Consider the following 20772-nt stretch of genomic DNA (forward strand, 5'->3'; position numbering starts at 1 on the left):
TTTGTGTGTGTGTGTGTGTGTGATATGTGTCTGTTTGTGTGTGTGTGTATGCGTGTGTGTGTGTGTATGGTATGTGTCTGTTTGTGTATGTATGTGTGCGTATGTATGGTATGTGTCTGTTTGTGTGTGTGTATGTATGTGTGGGCACACACGTGTGTGTTAGAGATGACTCGCCAAGACTAACACACATTCACGGCAGGAGAAAGTTGCTGTTTGTTTTGTTTTGGAATACAGTGTCTGTAAAAAACAAACAGAACAAATGCAGGCTTGAGTTGGATGTAGCAGTGTCCACCTGTAGCCCCACCACCCTAGAGGCTGAGGCGTGAGGATCAGGAGTTAGAGAGTAGCTGTCCGTCTTCCCTTGCTCAGACCCCACCTTCCTTTCGTTCCTTTCTTCTCTTTGTTCATGTCAAGAACTTAGTTCCATCTTGCCACCTTCCCCTCAATAAATCACTGCTGAATTCTGTCGAATGCTTTTTCTGCCGTTGTCAAAGAACACGGTCTATTGTGCGCTAAGACCTGTTTTGGGAGCTAATTTATTTTGGTGAGACTGTCACTTTCTCACATCCTATGTGCCCTGCTAAACACCCTTCCGCTTGGCCTGGGAGTGTGCCCTCGCTTCCCGGTGGAGTCCCAACAACACAGCCGTCTGCTGAACAAAATGCACTACTATGATAAGAGCCACAGACGCGTTCCAAATTGTAGCATAACTTTCTGAGAAGTGGAGATACCAAGGCTTGGTATCCCAAGGGTGGATTTCAAGGCTAGAAGCGTGTTTAAGAAGGAAAAGGGAAATGAAGAAAGATAACCAAAAATGACCAGAGAAAAAGAAAGAAAAAGTATATTGACGGGACGGTGGTAAGACTAGACACAACCAGCGTGGGTCAGACTGCATGGGGCAGAGATTCCTCAGAGACACAAGTCACTCAAAGACATTAGTACCCAGAGCACATCTTTTGTGGGGGGCCTGTACTGTAAGGAAGTTCTCCCACTCAAGCAAAGTGAGATGGGTGTAGCTTCGGATGCTGGGATAACGGGGTGTGCATGCTTCAATAACAAACTTTAACCCCCAGATCTCCTGCTCTGGAACTACTGCCAACTCGTCCCTGAGAATCACTGCTGTGTGCTGCCAGAAACTAAATTTCAATTGGCCTTTTTTTTTTTTAAACAGAGGAATCAACTTTGCTAAAGGGTGTGTAAACTGGAAGATTCTTGAGTTCCACTTACAGGAAACTCTACCTTAGACCGTGGAGTAATGTGTGTGTCACAGCCTAAACAAATTCTCATTCGTGCAGTAAAGAACTCTTCATATGAGAATCACTTAGTCACAAATTTTGGAGGCAGCTCCATTTAGCGTCTGGGAACAGGTGGCCCCTGTCTCAGTAGCTAGGTCACGGCAGCGGCAAGCACACCCAGGTACACGGTGAACATTGGCAGTTTCTCTATCAGTTAGTAGCAGAGTACATCCTTTGCCTTATGGAAATTCTTGGGATTATCAACAAAACTTTAAAAGCCTTTAAATGAAAACAAAATCAGCAGCCACCGAGCTCACACTGTACAGAAGAAAATTGAGCCATTGGGGCATTAGGTGACTGGCTGAGGATTCTCTCCTGGGTGATTGCATGGGCTACTTGTTATCCTGCTTGAGCCCCATGCTCCGTATTCTCTCCCTGAGCTATTCCATCCTATAGTCAAATAATAAATAAAACCAGCAGCAACAGTAAAACAGAGAACAGCTGAGTCTAGACTCGACTAGAATTTGCCAGCCAGACTGTCTCTGTAGTTAGAGCCAAGAACCGATTCAGCAGGGAACAGCCGTCATATTACAGTGAATTATTTCTTTCCTAAGAGGCAAAAGCATATTGAGTTTTTTAGGGTTCTTTGTTTATGTCAAAATTTGTTTCCTTTATACTCATCTTCTGGTTTTTTTTTGGGGGGGGGGTCATAGTTTTGCTACATGATCCTAGCTGGCCTGAACTATGGAGGCCGTACTAGCTTTGAGCACACGTCGACCCTAACTTTACATCATGTCTGTCTTCGTGAATATTTCTGATGGATTTTAAATATTAGTGCATTGTCTGATTTCTCTCTCCTGGGTGCATATATTTGTACTGAAGAAAATAGCTTGAAATTACATATGACAAAATCTTTCAAATATCAGTTGTTAAGCATTACAACAAGTTACTGAAGCTAACTCCTGGTTCTTCCTGTCTGGAAATATTTTGGAAGTGTGTGTGTGTCTGTGTGTGTGTGTGTGTGTGTGCGTGTGCGTGCATGTATGTGTATGTGTGTATGCATATGTATGTGTATGTATGTGTGTGTATGTGTGTGTTTCTATGTGTATGTGTGTATGCATATGTATGTGTGTGTGTATGTGTGTATGTATGTGTGTGTGTATGTGTATGTGTGTGTGTGTGTGTGTGTGTGTGTATGTGTGTGTGTGTGTGTGTGTGTGTGTGTACTGTACCCAGGACCTGACACATACTGGGCAAGTGCACCACTGAACTATATTCCCAGGCCAAAATTTTAGGATTTTTTTAATAGGAAAATCTATCACATAACTAGACAATATCTACAGAATGACCTCATAAATAAATGAATAAATAGAAAACTGATGGATTAAAAATCCTACATTTGTGATTATCTGCTAAAATTTAACAATGAATCTTTTTGGAATTTTACCCAGAAGTGTTCTACTTGAATTTCCAAATAGTCTAATAAATGTTCTCCCTTGGGCAGCGCGAGTCTCCTAAACTCCTGGTGTAGAGCGGTGCATAGATGTAAACAGTGAGGAGAGGGGAGGGGAGAGAAGTGGAGAGGGGAGGGGGTGGTAGGAAAGAGAGCAGAGGAGAGCAGAGGGGAGGGAGGAGAAACATGTAGAAAGTTTTTTTTCTTATCTCATATTAGTTTCTTCCCAAGTCACTCATATTTCCCAACAACACAACAAAAGGGCTGAGTTAACGAGGGCGCACCCTGCAGTGAGACCACACCTCTGAGCTCCAGCTCTCTCTTAGGGCAGAAAGCATCTCTTTCTGTTAGTGGCACAATCTGAAAGGCCCTTTCTTAGAATAGCTGTTGGCTGACAGAGCCTTGGAAAATTACCCATTTATTAATGAGATAGCAACCAAGGATTAGCTTGCCAAAAATCGCTGAAGGGTGCATGGAAATTGGCATGAAGAATGTTCAGAAATAATTCCTTTGATTTTTCATAAAAATAGTGGCTTTCACCCACCAGTGCTAAACATGAAAATTCAACTAGCATGACATGTGTTAGAAAAACATGTGTATGTGTGCGTTGCTTATGGTGGCTGCACCATGAGACTTCAACTGATTTTCCCGTGTGCCCCACGGAGCCATCTCACTTTTGTATAACCACAAGTGGTGGCAGAACGTTCTCATCGATCTCATCCTGTGTCCACAGTTACATGTCCATAGTCCTCTAGCTGCTCTGCCGAGGACCCCCAGGCTGCATTCTGAGAGTTGCAGTCACTAAGACATGGCAATTGTCTGGCCATCCGTAGACCTCAGCCCTCTTCAGAGGAGCCAGTCCCCAGTTGACAGACAGGGGAGCTAAAAACAGGAGAGCTAAAGACCTTCAATTCCCATCCTGTGTTCCAAAAGCAAATTATCCCTACCCTGTGTTCTAACAATAACATGTTTGCAATTATTGTCTGTGTATATGAGAGAGGGATGTGGGGTGTGTGTGTGTGTGTGTGTGTGTGTGTGTGTGTGTGTGTGTGTGTGTGTGTGTGTGTGAGTGTGTGTGGTGTGGTGTGTACACCTGCCACAGCATGTGTAGAGGTTCAGAGGCCATGTAGCAGGGAGTCAGCTCTCCTCCCAGTTTGTGGGTTCTGATGATCAAACTCGGGTTATCAGACTTGGTAGCAACTGTTTTTGTTCACTGAACCAGCCCCAAACCCCTGTCTTAAAACCCCAGATCTACCAAGCCATTCATTAGATCTTTTGAGATAGAGGGGCCAGGCTCTGGGAACCGAACCTAGCACCTTGGACCTGATAGGCAAACTTGCAACCATCAAGCTACGCCCTGCGTTAGTATTTTATATCTTGAGACACAGTCTCTCTAAGTTGCCCAGGCTGGTCTGGACCTCACGATGTAACTCTGGGTTGCATTTAACATGACTTCCTCCTGCCTTGGCCTCCCCAGGGCCTGGGATTCGAGGCCTTTGCCAGGGCCTGGATCATTTACTTGGTTTTCACTTGAGAAGAAGCAAGCTTTCCTTACGTACACAGTGAGATGCTGATGTTTTCTTTTGCTTGGGCCGGACATGGGGCTATATTTAAAGGCTGAGAGGGGATGTGAGCTGAATCCCAATGTCATATATGACTGTGGTTTCTTCACTAGTTACCCCTTGGAGTTGGTTGCTTTTCTCAGTTTGATGGGTGTCAGGCCATCGGCATCTAAACCTTGAGCCTCGACCCTTGAATCCATTGAATCCTGAATTAGATCAGACCCACTTATAGCCGAATGCCAGGTTACAAACTGCTTTTTAGGGGGGTTTGTTTGTTTGTCTATTTTTTTACTTTTTGTTGTTTTTTGGTTTTGAGACAGGGTTTCTCTGTGTAGCCTTGGCTGTCCTAGAACTTGTTCTGTAGACCAGGCTGGCCTTGAACTCACAGAGATCTGCCTACCTCTGCTTCCCGAGTGCTGGGATTAAAGGCACGTGCTACTACCTCCCTGCTGTCTTTATGATTTTATTTTTAATTATGTGTACATATGTACACTGGTGTGTGATGTGCACACATGGGTGTCAGTGCTACAGAGCCAGAGCCATGGGCTCCCCCTGGAGCCAGAGTTATAGGTAGGTGAGAGCCTACAGACATGGGTGCTAGGAACCGATCTCAGGTCCTCTAGAAAGAAAGAAGTACTAGCTTTTAACCATGGAGCCATCTCTCCAGCCCCACAAACTACTTTTTAACCCACGGGGAGTTGGTACAGCCCCCAACCAAATACTGATTATGTCATCGGTTCCTCGTTTTTGGCACACAGCACAGACTTGGGTGTCAAGCCTTTCTTCCCTCTCTCTACTCGACCTGCCATGGGAGTGGAGAGGGCCGAGGAGCTTGCCAAGGAAAGAGGGCATCCCGTATGACCCCATGTTCTCAGACGACCCATCAGGCTCCAGCTCTCCAGGCCTCCTCTCCCGCTGAGTACCCTGACTGCATATGTTCTAGAACCGAATCCTAACTCGATGGAACGTCCACTGTGTCACTGCATTGATTCCATGTGTCTCCTCTCTGCTTTAGATTGGATCCTTGTGGGGAGGGACTTTAAAATTTATAAAATGTGTAAAATAAGTAAAACTTATTTGTTTTGGTTTCTTTTCATCTTGCATAGTGGTTGGCTAATTGTATATGTTCAGTAAATATTTTCTAGATGGAAGCAGATTCCTCTAAGTACGTTTTTGCATGGTGCTTGGAACCTTGCTTGTTAAAAAAAAAAAAAAAAAAAGCAAAATAAAATAAATGAATGGACGACGGTTTACCCCCAATTAAACAGATGTAGGAATATATTAAAGAGTTGACCATGCTTGCGGATTGAACCGTAAGAAAGTGAGTGAGTCTGCCTCACTGGTTCTCATGCATACGATCCATAAGAAGCTGTGGAGAACATCAAGTACTAAAAGTATTTTCTCCAACTGACTGGTGGAGTTTGAGCTTCATGTATTGCTGACACTTTACTTTTTTATGTAAGAGGCAGTCGTACTCTGTGACCCAGGATGGCCTCGAACTCACAGCCCTTCAGCTTCAACCCCACCCCGTGCCCCAAGTAGCTGAGTTTTCGGGGTGTGTGCCACTGTGCCCAGATAGAGATGAATTTAAAGTAGTTCTCTCGTTAGTACAAAGGAAAGAGTTCGTGGAGGCAAAGGGAACTGGTGTTGTGAACAAGGTGGGTGCTGACACCCTTCCAGTAGGAATAAGTCGACAGCTTTCAAGAATTTCTTTGGAGAGAACATTTGTTTTTAAGTGCGTGCAAAGCAGTAAGTGTGGACTCACACACAGCTGTGGGAGGCACACATCTTTTTTGAATGTGAGCATCTTGTAGCCATACAGATCAGGATAACATATACCTAAGAAAAAGAAACTAAGGCCTGGAGAGATGGCTCAGCAGTTAAGAGCACTGCTACTCCTTTGAGGACTCGCCAGTTCCCAGCACCCATGTCAGGCAGCTTACAACTGTCGTAACTCTAGCTCCGTGGGATCTGATGCTCTGGTTCCCAGGGTGTTTACATTCCTGTGCCCATATCCATAGGCAGATACACACTCCTACACATAATTTAAAATAAAGAAAAAGAAACAACACGAAGGGGCTTCTGGCTTTCCTGGTGCTCTGCCCCCTGGACTGCACTGGCTCCCACTGTACCACCATTCTAAACCCTTAGCTTCGAGGTCATAACAGCCAGATGTTAGTAAATATTAGATGAATGAATAACTAAGTAGATAAACTGGATGCCTAAATAACCAAATCAATGGTGGAAGAATATACCTGTAAAAACAACTAAGCCTCATCAGCCTGCATTATTTTCTTTTGGTCATTCTGATATATATCAAACAACACCTTTAATTGCCTCTTTATTTAATTGCCCTACTTGTTCACATTCTAATGTACCCTGGGTGCTTTTATTGAATGAAGCCCTGCACCATTAAAATGAAGCCACAGGAATGTATTTTTTCATAAGCTAACATTAGTGATTATGTTTTTAAACCACTAATGTGCACTCTGCTAGTGGACAGGAGTAATTTAGTTTATGACTAACTGTGGAAGAGACAGAGTGCTCTAGATAACTATTCCCCTAATGTCATGAAAACAATGTAGGAACATCTCAGATTGTCCCACAGTGGCCCCAGAAACGTTGGTCAAGGCGGTGCTCTGGAGGAGGAGAAGCTGGAGCAGAGGAACACACTGCACCAACACTGGCCCTCTGAGAATGTGTTCCAGCACACGCACTCGCCCACCCGCTGTGTGGAGAGCAGCGAGCTCATAAGTCAAGATGAGCATCAGAGGAAAAGAAGAGAGATGGCTCTCTTGTGAGACAAACTGTCCCTCAGCTTGTCACTGTAGCACACTGAAAGGCCTTTTTCCCCACAACTTCCATCACACCCTTGCTCCCTAAAAGGGAAGGGAAGAGGTTGGGGAATGATGGGCACAGTCTTGCTTTCCAGAGAGCAGCACCTTCACACTTTGTCCCTTTTATTCTAAGACAAGAGCTTAGCAGTGAAGGCCTCAGGCTAATTGGGGGACGAGAGTAAATATTGATGACAGACGACTCCATGCTCCTTAGTGTCCCAGTTCATCTGTTCCAGGGTCTAGAATCTTCCAAATTTAATTTGGAAAAATCAGCCAAGACATGAATTGCTTGCTCCTTCCTGCCCTGAAAGAACAGTAGTGGTCCATCTCCTCGCAGAGAGGACGGGGTACAACTGCATCTGGTGAAGAGGCAAGCCGAGATAAGTGTTGTGTTCCTCCAGTGACTTGCCTGGTGGAGCTGGCTCTCCCTATGGTATGCACTCAAAGTGCTCTGCCTTTGTACTCCATGCATTCACCATTTCGCATACACTTGTGTGATTCTTTGATTTGTCTCCTCCGCCGGGTCAAGATCCATCAGAGTATTTAACATGTGCTTATTGTTCATCCTTGGGACCCAAAATAGAATCTCAGCCATGGAGGTGTGGAAGCTATGAGTGAGCTGGCGGGGGGCGAATGACCTTGTGCTTCCTCTAGTTATGATGTCCTAACCAACATGGGAGCCTACTGATCTATGTTACATTTGCCATTCTGGTGAGTGTGTAGTTTCCACTTGAATTTTCTGAATTACTGAGATTTCATGTTTTTTTCTATTTTTTTAATTTAAAATAGAAACAAGCTTGTTTTACATGTCAATCCCAGTTCCCTCTCCCTCTATTACTCCCCTGCCCCCCCACTAGCCTCCTATCCTACACCCTTTCTGCTCCCCAGGGAGGGTGAGGCCTTTAGGTCCTCCCCCATGTGTCTAGGCTGAGAGAGTATCCCTCTGTGTAGAGTGGGCTACAAAGTTCATTCATATACTAGGGATAAATACTGACCCACTACCTGAGGCCCCAGGGATTGCCTAGGCCTCCTCACTGACACCCACGTTCAGGGGGTCTGGATCAGTCCTATGCTGGTTTCCCAGCTATCAGTCTGGGGACCATGAGCTCCCCCTTGTTCAGGTCAGCTGTTTCTGTGGGTTTTCCCAGCATGGTCTTGATCCCTTTGCTCAACCTTCCTTCCTCTCTGCAACTGGATTCCAGGAGTTCAGCTCAGTGTTTAGCTGTGGGTGTCTGCTTCTGCTTCCATCAGCTACTGGATGAAGGCTATAGGATGATATATAAGGTAGTCATCAATCTCATTATCGGAGAAGGACATTTAAGGTAGCCTCTCCACTGTTGCTTAGAATGTTAGTTGGTGTCATCCTTGTAGATCTCTGGACATTTCCCTAGTGCCAGATTTTTTTCAAACCTATAATATCTCCCTCTATGATGGTATCTCTTATCTTACTCTCAGCTATTCTTCCCCTGACTCAACCCTCCTGCTCCCTCATGTCCTCCTCACCTCTCCTCTTCTCCCTTTCTCTTTCTCCTAGACACCCCCCCCCCCGTGATCCCAATTTGCTCAGGAGATCTTGTCCCTTTGCCCTCCTCCAGGGGACCATGTATGTCTCTCTTAGGGCCCTCCTTGTTTCCTAGCTTCTCTGGAGGTGTGGATTGTAGGCTGGTAATCCTTTGCTCTATGTCTAAAATCCACATATGAGTGAGTACATACCACGTTTGTCTTTTTGTGACTGGGTTACCTCAATCATGATGGTTTCTTCTAGTGCCATTCATTTGCCTGTGAATTTCAAGATTCCATTGTTTTTTCTGCTGAGTAGTACTCCATTGTGTAAATGTACCACATTTTCTCTATCCATTCTTCAGTTGAGGGGCATCTAGGTTGCTTCCAGTTTCTGGCTATTACAAATAATGCTGCTATGAACATCATTGAACAGATGTCCTTGTTGTATGAATGTGCTTCTTTGGGGTATATGCCTAAGAGTGGAATTGCTGGATCATGAGATAGACTGATTCCCATTTTCCTGAGGAATCTCCATACTGATTTCCAAAGTGGCTGTACAAGTTGGCACTCCCACCAGCAATGGAGGAGTGTTCCTTTCTCCATATCCTCTCCAGCACAAACAGTCATTGTGTTTTTGATTTTGGCCATTCTGACAGGAGTAAGATGGTATCTCAGAGTTGTTTTGATTTGCATTTTCCTGATGGCTAAGGATGTTGAGCACTTTCTTATGTGTCTTTCTGCCATTTTAGATTCCTCTATTGAGAATTCTCTATTTAGTTCTGTACCCCACTTTTTAATTGAATTGTTTGGTGTTTTGGAGACTAGCTCCTTGAGTTCTTTGTGTATTTTGGAAATCAGCTCTCTCTCTGTCAGATGTGGGGTTGGTGAATATCTTTTCCCAATCTGTGGGCTGCTCTTAATATTCTTTCTTTATTCTGTATGTTTGGTGGTTTGATTATTATGTGACAAGGGGACTTTTTTTGGCCCACTCTATTTGGTGTTCTGTACGATTCTTGTACTTTCATTGGCATGTCTTTCTTTAGGTTGGGAAAATTTTCTTCCATGATTTTGTTGAATATGTTTTCTGCACCTTTGAGGTGACCTTCTTCACCTTCTTTTATATCTATTATTCTTAGGTTTGGTCTTATCACGGTATCCCGTATTTGCTCGATATTTTGTGTTAGGGATTCATTGGACTTAAGGTTTTCTTTGGTCAATGAATCTATTTCTCCTAGTGTATCTTCACTGCCTTAGATTCTCTCTTCCATCTCTTGTATCCTGTTGTTTATGCTTGCAGCTGAGGTTCCTGTTTGTTTACCCAGCTTTTCTAATTCCAGCATCCCCTCAGATTGTATTTTTTTTTATTGTCTCTATTTTAGCTTTCAAACCTTGCACTGTTTGAATTGTTGTCTTGCAATTTTTGGTTTGTCTTCTCTTCCATTTCTTTAAAGGATTTTCTCATTTCCTCTTTTAGGGTCTCTATCATCTTCATGAAGTTGTTTTTAAGGTCGTTCTCTTCTGCTTCATCTGTGTTGGGATGCTCATGTCTTGATGGTGTATGGTCCCTAGACTCTGATGTCATCATATTGGTTTTCCTGTTTTTGAATGTGTTCTTATATTGTCATTTTCCCATCCCTTCTTCCACTGGGTGCAGCTGGGATATCTTCCTTTCCTGGTGGTTACGGGTCCAAGGTTCTCTTCCAGTGAGTGCAAGCAGGTCCAATACTCTGATGGGTCTCACAGTGGATGCAGGCTGGTCTGAGGCACTCCCTCTCCAGGTGGGTGGGACTGGGACTAGCACAGAAATGTCAGCAGACTCTCGGTTGCTTGGTCCACTGTGGGTAAGTTGACCTGCCTGCAGTCCCCAGGCCAAGAGATCCCAGAGTGGACAAGCAGAAGTCAGGCCTGAGGCAGGGGCCCTGCTCACCTCTCCCCTGTGTGGGGGTGGGAGTAGCCAAGATTTCATGTTTATGAAACAAGTCCTTTATTGTTTTTATTTGTTGCAGACACTTCCCATGGGGTAAATAGCATTTTTTCTTTTCTAACCATAAGAGAAGTTTAGTAAATCAGACTAAGTTAAGATAAACTCACTCACGTATGTGCAGTGTGTCACCCTGTGTGGTGATGTGCTCTGTCAAAGACAAACCCATGTATGTGTAGTGAGTCACACTGTGTAGTGATGGGCTCTGCCAGGTTTTCATGGTGACTTTGCTCATCTTAACGTTTCTACAGTTCTCACTAAATTTCAGGGATAACTTTGGTTTCCTTAAAAATAATAAACTGTTAAAATTAAGAGATAACATTGAGTTTATAGAACATATTAAGAAGACTTGACATATTTTATGATATATATTTTCGTGGCTATGTTTTGTGTCTCATTTTATTTAGATCTTTAATGTCTGTCAAGATCAGTATAGTATTCTTTTTAGTTACGTATGTATGTATGCATGTATGTATGTATACATGTGTGATACATGTATGGATACAAGTGTGACACCGTGCGCATGAGGAGGTCAGAGGACAACAAGGGTGTCTCGTCACCACGTTCACCATCAGCATCAGGCCTGGCAACAGGAACCCTTTACTCACTTGGCCATCGCGTCTGCCCAAGTGTGACATTTTCTACCACCCTTCACTAGACTTTTTAAAAAGCTGAGCAATAAAACGACTTGTTGCAGCTGCTATTTAACTAGGATGGGTGAGTCATGCTACCAGGTTTGTTCCCTGGCCCTGTTGAAAAGTGCTCAGAAATTATCTCCACATCATATCACTCCCGTCCACGATGAAGTTACCCACTGAAGAGATGGATGGCTCAGCAATTAAGGGTACTTGTTCCTCTTGCACAGGGCATTTGATATACTCAAACCCACATTCGGAGATAAACATATACACCAAGTTTAAGAATAAAATCTTTTTAAATAGATGATAAATCCAGTTATCCGTCTGTTTTCCTTTCATGGTGACCTAGCCCAGCCTCAGAGGTTTTCATTCAGTAAATGTTTGATGTGCGAAAGAAGCCGTGAGGTAGAATGGGGAGGCAGACAGTAGCCCAGTGTTGGTGGCGAGTCCTCAGGGACAGCCCCAGGTCCACCTTCGTCAGTACCAGGAACAGGCAGTGCTCGGCGCAGCATATTGAATGTTCCAGTTTTAAAGCCATTTGTCACCAGAGTGCAGATGCTTACAGGCTGGGGGTTAACTCAGTCTAGACAACCTCCATGCTTTTTCCATCTTTTAGTTTATGTGACTCCAGTTTTTTATTTCAACTCTGATTGTCCTTTTGCTTTAGTATTTTTACTTCCTGATTTCTGACAGTGTGGTTGATCCAGTTTAGGAGTCTAAGCTCTCCCAACACAGCCTCATAAAGAGCAGGGCAGAGAGTGACGGCTGGGTAAGAACAGAGTATTAAAAATGAATTCCCTTTTGAGCCAACACTGTGAGCACATCCTCGCTTATACAAAGGCTGATCCTTTGAACAGAATTAAGGGCTTAAAAATGGATAGAGGGAGACTGAATTATCCAAGCGATGCAGGGAAAAGACATGCTGACTTAATTCCATGGGAAAACACTAGCAACTGTTTCAGATACACTGTGGTGTAGACCAAAGTGGCATCCCTGTTTTCGTTCTTGGGTATTGTGTATCTGGCTGTTTATTCTTTTTCTCAGCTCATGCTCTGAGGATAAGGACCAAGGACAGGTGTGCCAAGCACGACATGGCCCCTTCTGCCTAGGGATACTGTCCTAACCTGTGTGCCTCAAGTCAACTTGGTGAATACTTCTTCTGAAATACAGTCCCCTTGGGGGTCCTTAGTCTCGATAATCAACGAATTCAGAAGTGGACTAACAGGCAGATCAAGGGTTATTTTTTATTTTTTAGATGTTTATGGGGGGGACACATAGTACAGGTTAGTTGAAAATCCTAGAAGCCACTGGGAAGGTCAATGGAGGGAGAGTCACACTTTAAGTTAGGCATGGGACAGAAACACACAGTTTGTTAAGAAAGGTAAAGGAGCCAGATTGAGGTGGGCTGTCAATCAAGCCAGGGAAGGAGCCCCAGAGGCCTGCGTCTTCTTCCGCAAATGGGCTTCTTTCTTACCACACACTTGATGGAGCCTTTATGGTTTCCACTCCCCGTTCACACAACGGTGTCTGCTGGGATTTTTTTTTTTTTTTTAAGTTTTGAGAGAAAAGCACAAGCAAGTTAAATCTCTCCCTCTCTCTGTCTCTCTCTCTGTGTCTCTGTCTCTGTCTCTCTCTCGTCAAGACAGGTTGTCTCTGTGCAGCCCTGGCTGTCCTGGAACTCACTCTGTAAACCAAGCTGGGCTTTGAACTCACAGAGACCCGCCTGCCTCTGCCTTCTGAGTGCTGGGATTAAAGGGGTGCACCCAGCAATATTTTTCCCTTTTCAATGGAGTGTTGCTGGAGACTGTGAGGCCTAAGCAAAGGACGGACCCTGGCGTGTAGAGTTGCTAGGCCACTGGCAGCTGCCTCAGGTCACTTGCTTGCCCAGCTGCTGTGCTGGTTCTTGCTGTTCTATGCTTGAATTTCTGTTTTGTTCTGAACTCACAGTCATATGTTTTTCAGTTAGTACCAAGGAAAGACAGCAGTCTAATCACAGTTATAAAATTAAGTAATTTTGCAATTCCATTTCAAGGCTTTTTTTCTCTCCCCACTGGCCTTCCATCCTCAAGAAGGAACTTTATACTTCTTACTCCATTTTTTGATAAATCTAAAATGACTATTCAAAAGCTCTAATTTAAATGTTAATTAACAAGTGCAATTTATTCCAAGTGTAAAATACAGAAGTCAACTGAAGGCAAAAGTGTAGAATATTAAACTGCTTATGACCTCACTGTGTTCCATAAAAGAAGCCTCTTCATTTCGCTTGGAACAAAATTCAAAGCGTACTAGCACCAACCGGTGGGTTCAAATGGGTGCACAGTGCAAGGGCTTAAATCTACAAGATGTTTTACTTGCATCCAATACTGACATGGAACTTCAAGTTTGGGGTTTCCCCCTGTATTTTAGTATGTAGTATTATCAAACAAAATAGTTTAATTTGTTGTCAATAATTGCCTTCTTCCTTACATAATTTACCTAAAGTAATTTTAAGTGTGTCCTTCATTATGTCCTATCAGGATGATATCACATACAATAATAAATGCAAATTTTATAGCACAGTGTTTTAGAAAGTATAGTTTTAGTTTCCAGTAATCTTCCGATTGTATGTCATAAAAAGCACAGGTGGTCTTCCAAGTCTTTAAGGTTTCCATTTTGGGGTGTATTTTTCTGTGTGTGTCAATGGTATAAGTACATGCATGTTCCTGTGTGTGTGTGTGTGAGGTGGTGTGTGTGCATACACATGTGTGTGTTCCTGCCAGGGGGCAGACACCCGCCAGGGGGTAGACACCAGCCAGGGACAGACACCCGCCAGGGGGACAGACACCCGCCAGGGGACAGCTTCCAGATGGAAGCTGGAGAGGACGTCATTCTGTTCTCAGCCCCTTTCCTAGTAAGGCTGAGATTGCAAGGCTGGGGGCCGCAGGGAGGGGCGGAAGGGCTGCTGAAGACAAACCACAGCCCGGGGTGTGGTGAGGTCAGAGGGACTCCAAGACCTTAGGCCTCCTAGCTCCGAAGGTAAGAGAGGAGCATTGCTTCCAGAAGGAGAGGGGGAGAAGAGGGAGAGGGAGGGGAGGGAGGGGAGGAAGGAGGGGAGGGAGGGGGGAAGAAAGAGGTCCTAGGATCACTTTGCTGAGTCCAAAGACTTGTGCCCTCATTTGCCACAAAAGCATCTGAAAACACAAGACCCAGGGCTGTTGGGAGTCAGTGGAAAGCGCACATTTGGAATCAATGCAGGGTGCAGATGAAAGCCAAACAGGAAAGCCGCTGCAAGAAAGCAAGCCTGGATGGAGCCAGGGAAAATACAATTGAAGACTTGAGAAAAAACCCACATGGGAGTCTGAAGAGGATAAATTATAAGGGGAAAAAACAACAACAAAATTTAAAATTCTCGTCCAAGGAGACCCAGAATCACACGGAGTAATGGAAGCTAGAGCCGGGGAGCAAGGCTGAAATGTCTGGCGTTTGTTGTGGGCATCTCCTTTCATGGAGTGTTGTGGATAACACAGAGACCGCCGCTCACACAGCCATATTGGCAAAGGAGGGCACAAGTGTGCTGTGGTTTCAGCTCTCTGCCCTGACACAAATCCTTCCAGCCTCATGGTCAATTTTTTTCTTCCTTCAAAGTTTTATTTTATGTTGTTTGTGTGTGCACACATGCGTGTGTGCATGCATGTGTGTGCATAAATGTGTGTGTATGTGTGTGAGTATGTATGAGTGTGAGCGTGTATATGTGTGTGTATGTGTGTGTGTATGTGTGCCCGTGTGTGTATAAGAGTGTGTGTATTGTGTGACTGTGTGTGTGTATGTGTATGTGTATGTGTATGTGTATGTGTGTGTGAGTGTATGAGTGTGCATGTATGTGTATGTGTGTGTGTGAGTGTGTGAGTGTATGTGTATGTGTGTGTGAGTGTGTGAGTGTGTGTGTATGTGTGTGTGTCAGTGTGTGAGTGTGTGAGTGTGTGTGTGTATGTGTGTGAGTGTGAGTGTGTGAGTGTATGTGTGTGTGAGTGTGTGAGTGTGTGTGTGAGTGTGTGTGTGTGAGTGTGTGTGTGTGAGTGTGTGTGTGAGTGTGTGTGTGAGTGTGTATGTGTGTGAGTGTGAGTGTGTGAGTGTATGTGTGTGTGAGTGTGTGTGTGTGTGAGTGTGTGAGTGTGTGTGTGTGAGTGTGTATGTGTGTGAGTGTGAGTGTGTGAGTGTATGTGTGTGTGTGAGTGTATGAGTGTGAGTGTGTGTGTGTGAGTGTGTGAGTGTGTGTGTGAGTGTGTGAGTATGTGAGTGTGTGTGTGTGAGTGTGTGTGTGAGTGTGTGAGTATGTGAGTGTGTGTGTGTGTGTGTGAGTGTGTGTGTGAGTGTGTGTGCATATGCTTTAGCGCCACAGAGTGCATGAGGAGCCAGAGGATAACTTGGAGGGAGGTGCTTTTGTCCCATCATAGGGGTCCTGGGGTCAAATTCAGGCTGTCGGCCGACCCTGGTGATAAACACCTTTACCACTGAGGCACCTCACAGGCCTTGGAAGCAACTGCCTTTTAAATTGGAGACTCTTACTTTAAACCACTAGACCTTCAGTTTCTTCCCATGCTCAGCGGTAAAGGCATTCACTTCCTGGCCACGTTACCTTTTAAACACGCCAGTTCTCACATATATCCATGTAACTTTGTGGTATTCCATGAAGGATTCTGGACTGCCTGGTGCTGTGTGACAAGGAAAGGAACAGAGAGTACAGACCAGACAGGCCCAGATTCAACGCTGACCTTAGTGACTGTGTGAACTCAAAGCCCTGCTCTGTTCAAGTACAAAATGAACTTGATGTTTCTAGCCTTGTAGAATGCTATAACATTTAATATTAATATTATAAGGAAATAGTTTAGTATTGGGCCTTTAGCATATGGTAGCCAGCTTTAAAACAGCAACGGGGAATGGTAACAGTGGGTGCATGGATTTGCTGCAGACAGCTATGGCCCGGTGACCATCTCTCCTCCAAAATCAAGTTATGTATGCTCTAGCAAAGTTCAGACTGCATTGTTCTTTATTCGACCTGAAAATGTATGTGTGCATGGACAGGAAAGATGTTTTTTGAAGTATAAAGGGCCACCACATACTGCCACATGGGGTTGGCTGTCATTTACAGGGACTGCAATGGGACTGGGCAGTTGTGGTCTTGTGTAGACAGCAGCTCGGGAAATACGATGGAAATGGCCTAAGGAGCTGAGGGTGTGGCCACTGCCGCAGACCCATGGGAGTGTCATGCTACTGTCATTGCTTGGTACCTAAAATACCTGCCTACCTGTCTGTGCTTCCTGCAGATCTGCACCCCTGACCTGGTGGTGTTCCTGGCTTGTGCCAACCAAAGGCTCAGAGAGAGACTGGTGAAGCGTGCAGAGCAACAGGGACGGCCGGATGACAATCTGAAAGCCACCCAGAGGAGACTAGTAAACTTCAAGCAGAACGCCGCGCCGCTGGTGAAATACTTCCAGGAGAAAGGACTCATCATGACTGTAAGTTGGCTTCACTGGGGCATAACCGCACAAGAGTGGTCTTACAGACCTGTGAGCGGCCCGTGTGTGTGCTCACTTAGAAAGTTCCTCGATCTTAAGAAGTGGCTCTGGGGACAATGTGTAGTATCAACTAAAAATACTTAAAGCAGTCATTTTTAATAATATTCCTCGATTTAGCCATAATGATTTTTTAAACCTTGCATTTCAGTTTGATTTTTATAAAAGAGAATGTGTTGATCTTGTCTACAAGCCCACATCGTCCAAGTCTGAAGTGTTTCAAAGCGACAGTCTGGGTAGCTTTAAGCAACATTTCCCCATTTCTCTGTTCACCACACAGTATCACTATCAGTAGACGTATAGACAGCAGCTGGCTTGTATGTAGGACTTTGTCATGTACCATATGAAGTAACAGCCTGACTCTGCCATCTTGTTTCCTGGAAATGAGAGCTGGTATTGAAATGGGAGGTGTCCGTCTTTCTGCTCCTATAATACGGTGCAATGAATGCACACACGTGTCAGAATGAACATTTTCCTATATCCTCAGTTGGTTCTGTGGTTACTGGGAGTCAGTGTGCTGGTGAAGGATGGCACTGGGTCCTCAGCTCCCTCACTTTTAGAGGATGAGCCTTCAGAGGGGACAGCCCAGCCCCACTGACAACTGACAACTGACAATAGTCCCAGGTCTGATTCAGTCACAGCAAAGCCGGAGATCACAGGCCACAAAAAAAAAAAAAGTTCCTCATGCCACAAAGGTCACAGCAGCTTCCTGGCAGCTGACTCTGGTAGGCAGCATCAGACTTCTCTGTCCTGCCCTCTGCCCCTCTGGGGCAGACTGAGAGCTCTTGCCTATGGGCCGGCACGCTCCACGGTGAAAGCCAGGTACACTCATCCCACTTTCCAGTTTTGATGTAGGGACTGAAGCCCATTCCCAGAGCTCCTGTGACCCTGTGCTAAACCATGTCTGGTTGGACTGAGATGCCCTTAGAACTAAAGAGACAGCTGTGGTGTTTGGATGGTACTCTTTTCCGTCTTGATATATTCATGGTGATTTGTGCTTTGAGTCAGGGTTGTAAATCTGGTCTAGAGTTGACGCCCATGCCAGGGGTCATTTATGTTTTGGCTTAAAACAGATACTGAGTTCTAGGAAAGAGCTGGGAACATTGGGGTGGGTTTTTCAATGGCTCTGTGTGTGTGTGTGTACGTATGTTTCTGTGTGCATGTACATTCATGCGTGTGCGTGTGCGTGTGCGTGTGCGTGTGCGTGTGTGTGTGTGTGTGTGTGTGTGTGTGTGTGTGTGTGTTTGGTTTTTGTGTGTTTTTCTCACCTACCAGCGCTGCTGACTTCTGCTTTGTGCTATGATAAAAGAAATGAAGCCTGCAGTGTAAATCCCAACTGCAGGGAGCAAAGCCGGAATTTTAATTGATATGTACAAGGCTTAAAGGTATTACCAGAGTGTGTGGATGACTCCCTGTGTTCCTTGTCGAGAGCTGAACAGATTTTCCCAATAGATGCAGAGTGAGGAGTTTTAATTTACTAATATTTTGCATGAAGGTGAAATGCCATTTCCTGTAATTGAAGGAGTCCATAGCAATAGAGCTGGCAGCCCATGACTTCACTGCTGAAGCCCAACGAGTTCTCAGATAAATGCCTCTAATTACTGGGGGGAAAAACTTGCCTTGCAAAGTCACCTTTTGGAAACTTGGGAACACAGCCTGAGCTCCTGAGAGTATAATTTGAAAAACCAGCCTGACAAAGACATAAATACTGTCTCCTGAGACACCTGTTCTCTTTCAGTACTGGGATAACAGTGGGGGCACTTCTGCTTTTAAAGATGAGCTAGAGAATAAAAACATCACAGTCATGTTAAGATTTTAATAGGTTACACTCAAAGTTTCCCTTTTCTCTGTTTCCCTTCCAGCCTCCCTCCCCTGACCCTACATGATGGAAGGAGAGAACCCACTCTCCCAGGTTGCCCTCTGACCTCCACATGAGTGCCATGGAGTGCACGTACACATGCACACGTGCATACACACACAAGCACACATGCACACATACACACGTACAAACACACGCACACACATACACACATGTACACACATACACACACAAATAAGCACAGTAAATAAGTAAAATATAATTTAAAAGATTTTATTTTTAAAAATATATGATAATCAGTGAGTATCTATAGTCTACTTTAGATGATGAGTCAATCACACAACCATTTTCCCTGTGGATACTTTGTGAAAGGAGATAAGAAAATACAAGAATTTAAAATGAGAAGTAAACTATAGCTGTAAAATGTGTGAAGAAGCCTCTTAATTCACATGAAAGCTTACCAGCTGGATTCCTTCAGACAACAAGTGCATAGGCTGAGACACACTGAAGACAGGGTTGTCTCCTGCTCACCAGCGCCAGCCTCCCTGAGAGCACAGACAACGGATGGTGGGGGACCTGCACTCTCTCACCCTAGTCAGTATCTCACACAATTTGGGGATCTGGGGTTTTACAGAGCAGGAGTGTTACAAGAAAAGAGTTATCTACTCTTGGCATTCTTTGAAGTGAATTTATTTATTTATTTATTTATTTATTTATTTATTTATTCATTCATTCATTCATTCATTCATTCTTGAGACAGGGAGTCATGTTGCTCAGGCTGAACTCAGACTTGCTACATAGCTGAAGATGATCTTGAATCTCTGATCACCAGCCTCCATCCCCCTAGTGCTGGTATTACAGGCGTGGACCACCATGCCATCCTGGAATACGCAATGTAGGGTATGGAACCTGAGGTCTAGTGAATGTTACGCAAGTAGTCTACCAATAGAGCTGCACCTTCATCCCTTGCTCCCTCTTCTCTCTCTCTCTCTCTGTCTCTCTCTCTCCCTCCCTCCTCTCTTACACACACACACATATATAAGTGAGAAATAATTATTTAAATACTTATTTAAAGTATTTGATTTCTGACAAAAACCAAAAGCCTCCCCACCTCTGCCTGGCTTTCCTCACTTTTCTGTGCCTTAGGGGACAGTCCATCACCACATGACATCACAACGGATCACAGAGGGCACAACCCCGCTAAAGCCACACTACTGGACTAAAGGCATGTCTCGGTGGCAGAGGGGTGTGACAGAGAGCAGAATGCATCCCCTCTTTCCCCACTGGGTACCGGGCACTGTCCCTGAGCTGGGAAAGTTCCAGTTGCATTGAGCTTTCTTCATTTTCTCTACATCTCTCCTTTTCAGCTAGGAGACCTCCCTACTCCACATTTCAGCTTTACTGCTGAAACTGGATTCCCATCCCACCAGATACTGCTACCCAGAGGCAAAGCAAATAGGAATAGTAACGCATTTAGACTGAAACAATGAATAATTATTCTTTAATCAACTTTGAGTTCCATGGAAACCAGCACTAACATTCAGAATGCTAGCACACCGATGCAGTTTGGTTAAAATGTCCTCCATAGGCCCTGGGTTTGGACACCTGCTCCCCAACTGGTGGCGCTGTTTGGGAAGGTGAGGGGATCTTTAAGACCTGGGTCTTCCTGGAGGAAGTTTGTCACTGGGGCTGGTCTTTGGGGTTTTATGGTCTGGCTCTGGTCCCCTCTCCTTCATGACTGCCAGACCAGCCACGTGATCAAACAGCCATGCCTTCCTGTCAAAATGGACCACACACTTCCAGAACGGGAATTCAAAATATGCCTTTCTCCCCTCACTCGGTCCTTGTAAGGGTTTTCTATCACCACAGACTCTCTTACACCGAGAGTCTCAGTGCTCGGCCCCTGTGTCATGGCACAGGGTAACTGAAGTGGAAACAGAAACGCTTATGAAGAAATAAATCGAAGCAGTGTCACAATCAATAAACCACCAGGGGACTCGGCAGCTGCCTCATCTCAAGGAAGGCAAAGAAAACACTTGCTAGCACTCCGGCCAAACAAACCATCGTCCCAAAATTACCTGGAGGAAAATTTTGTCATACTTCTCAGTAGGTGGACATTGGTGAATTTGCAGCCTGTAGGACAGTGAGCCTGTATTTCCCTTTCAGTTTAATCATCCATTGTCATGTAGCCA

At 44.7% G+C, this 20772-nt stretch overlaps 1 protein-coding gene across 1 annotated transcript in view; it reads left to right on the forward strand.

Moving 5' to 3' along the window:
* The window catches only part of Ak5 (adenylate kinase 5), a 182537-nt gene that overhangs the window by 20431 nt on the left and 141334 nt on the right, over positions 1-20772 (forward strand). Inside the window, exon 5 of the mRNA XM_035451656.1 lies at positions 16513-16704. Coding sequence (XP_035307547.1) covers positions 16513-16704 — 192 coding nt within the window. The remainder of the gene's footprint in view (positions 1-16512; positions 16705-20772) is intronic.

Source organism: Cricetulus griseus (assembly GCF_003668045.3).
Source record: "Cricetulus griseus strain 17A/GY chromosome 1 unlocalized genomic scaffold, alternate assembly CriGri-PICRH-1.0 chr1_0, whole genome shotgun sequence".
In the NCBI taxonomy this organism is placed as follows: Eukaryota; Metazoa; Chordata; class Mammalia; order Rodentia; family Cricetidae; genus Cricetulus; species Cricetulus griseus.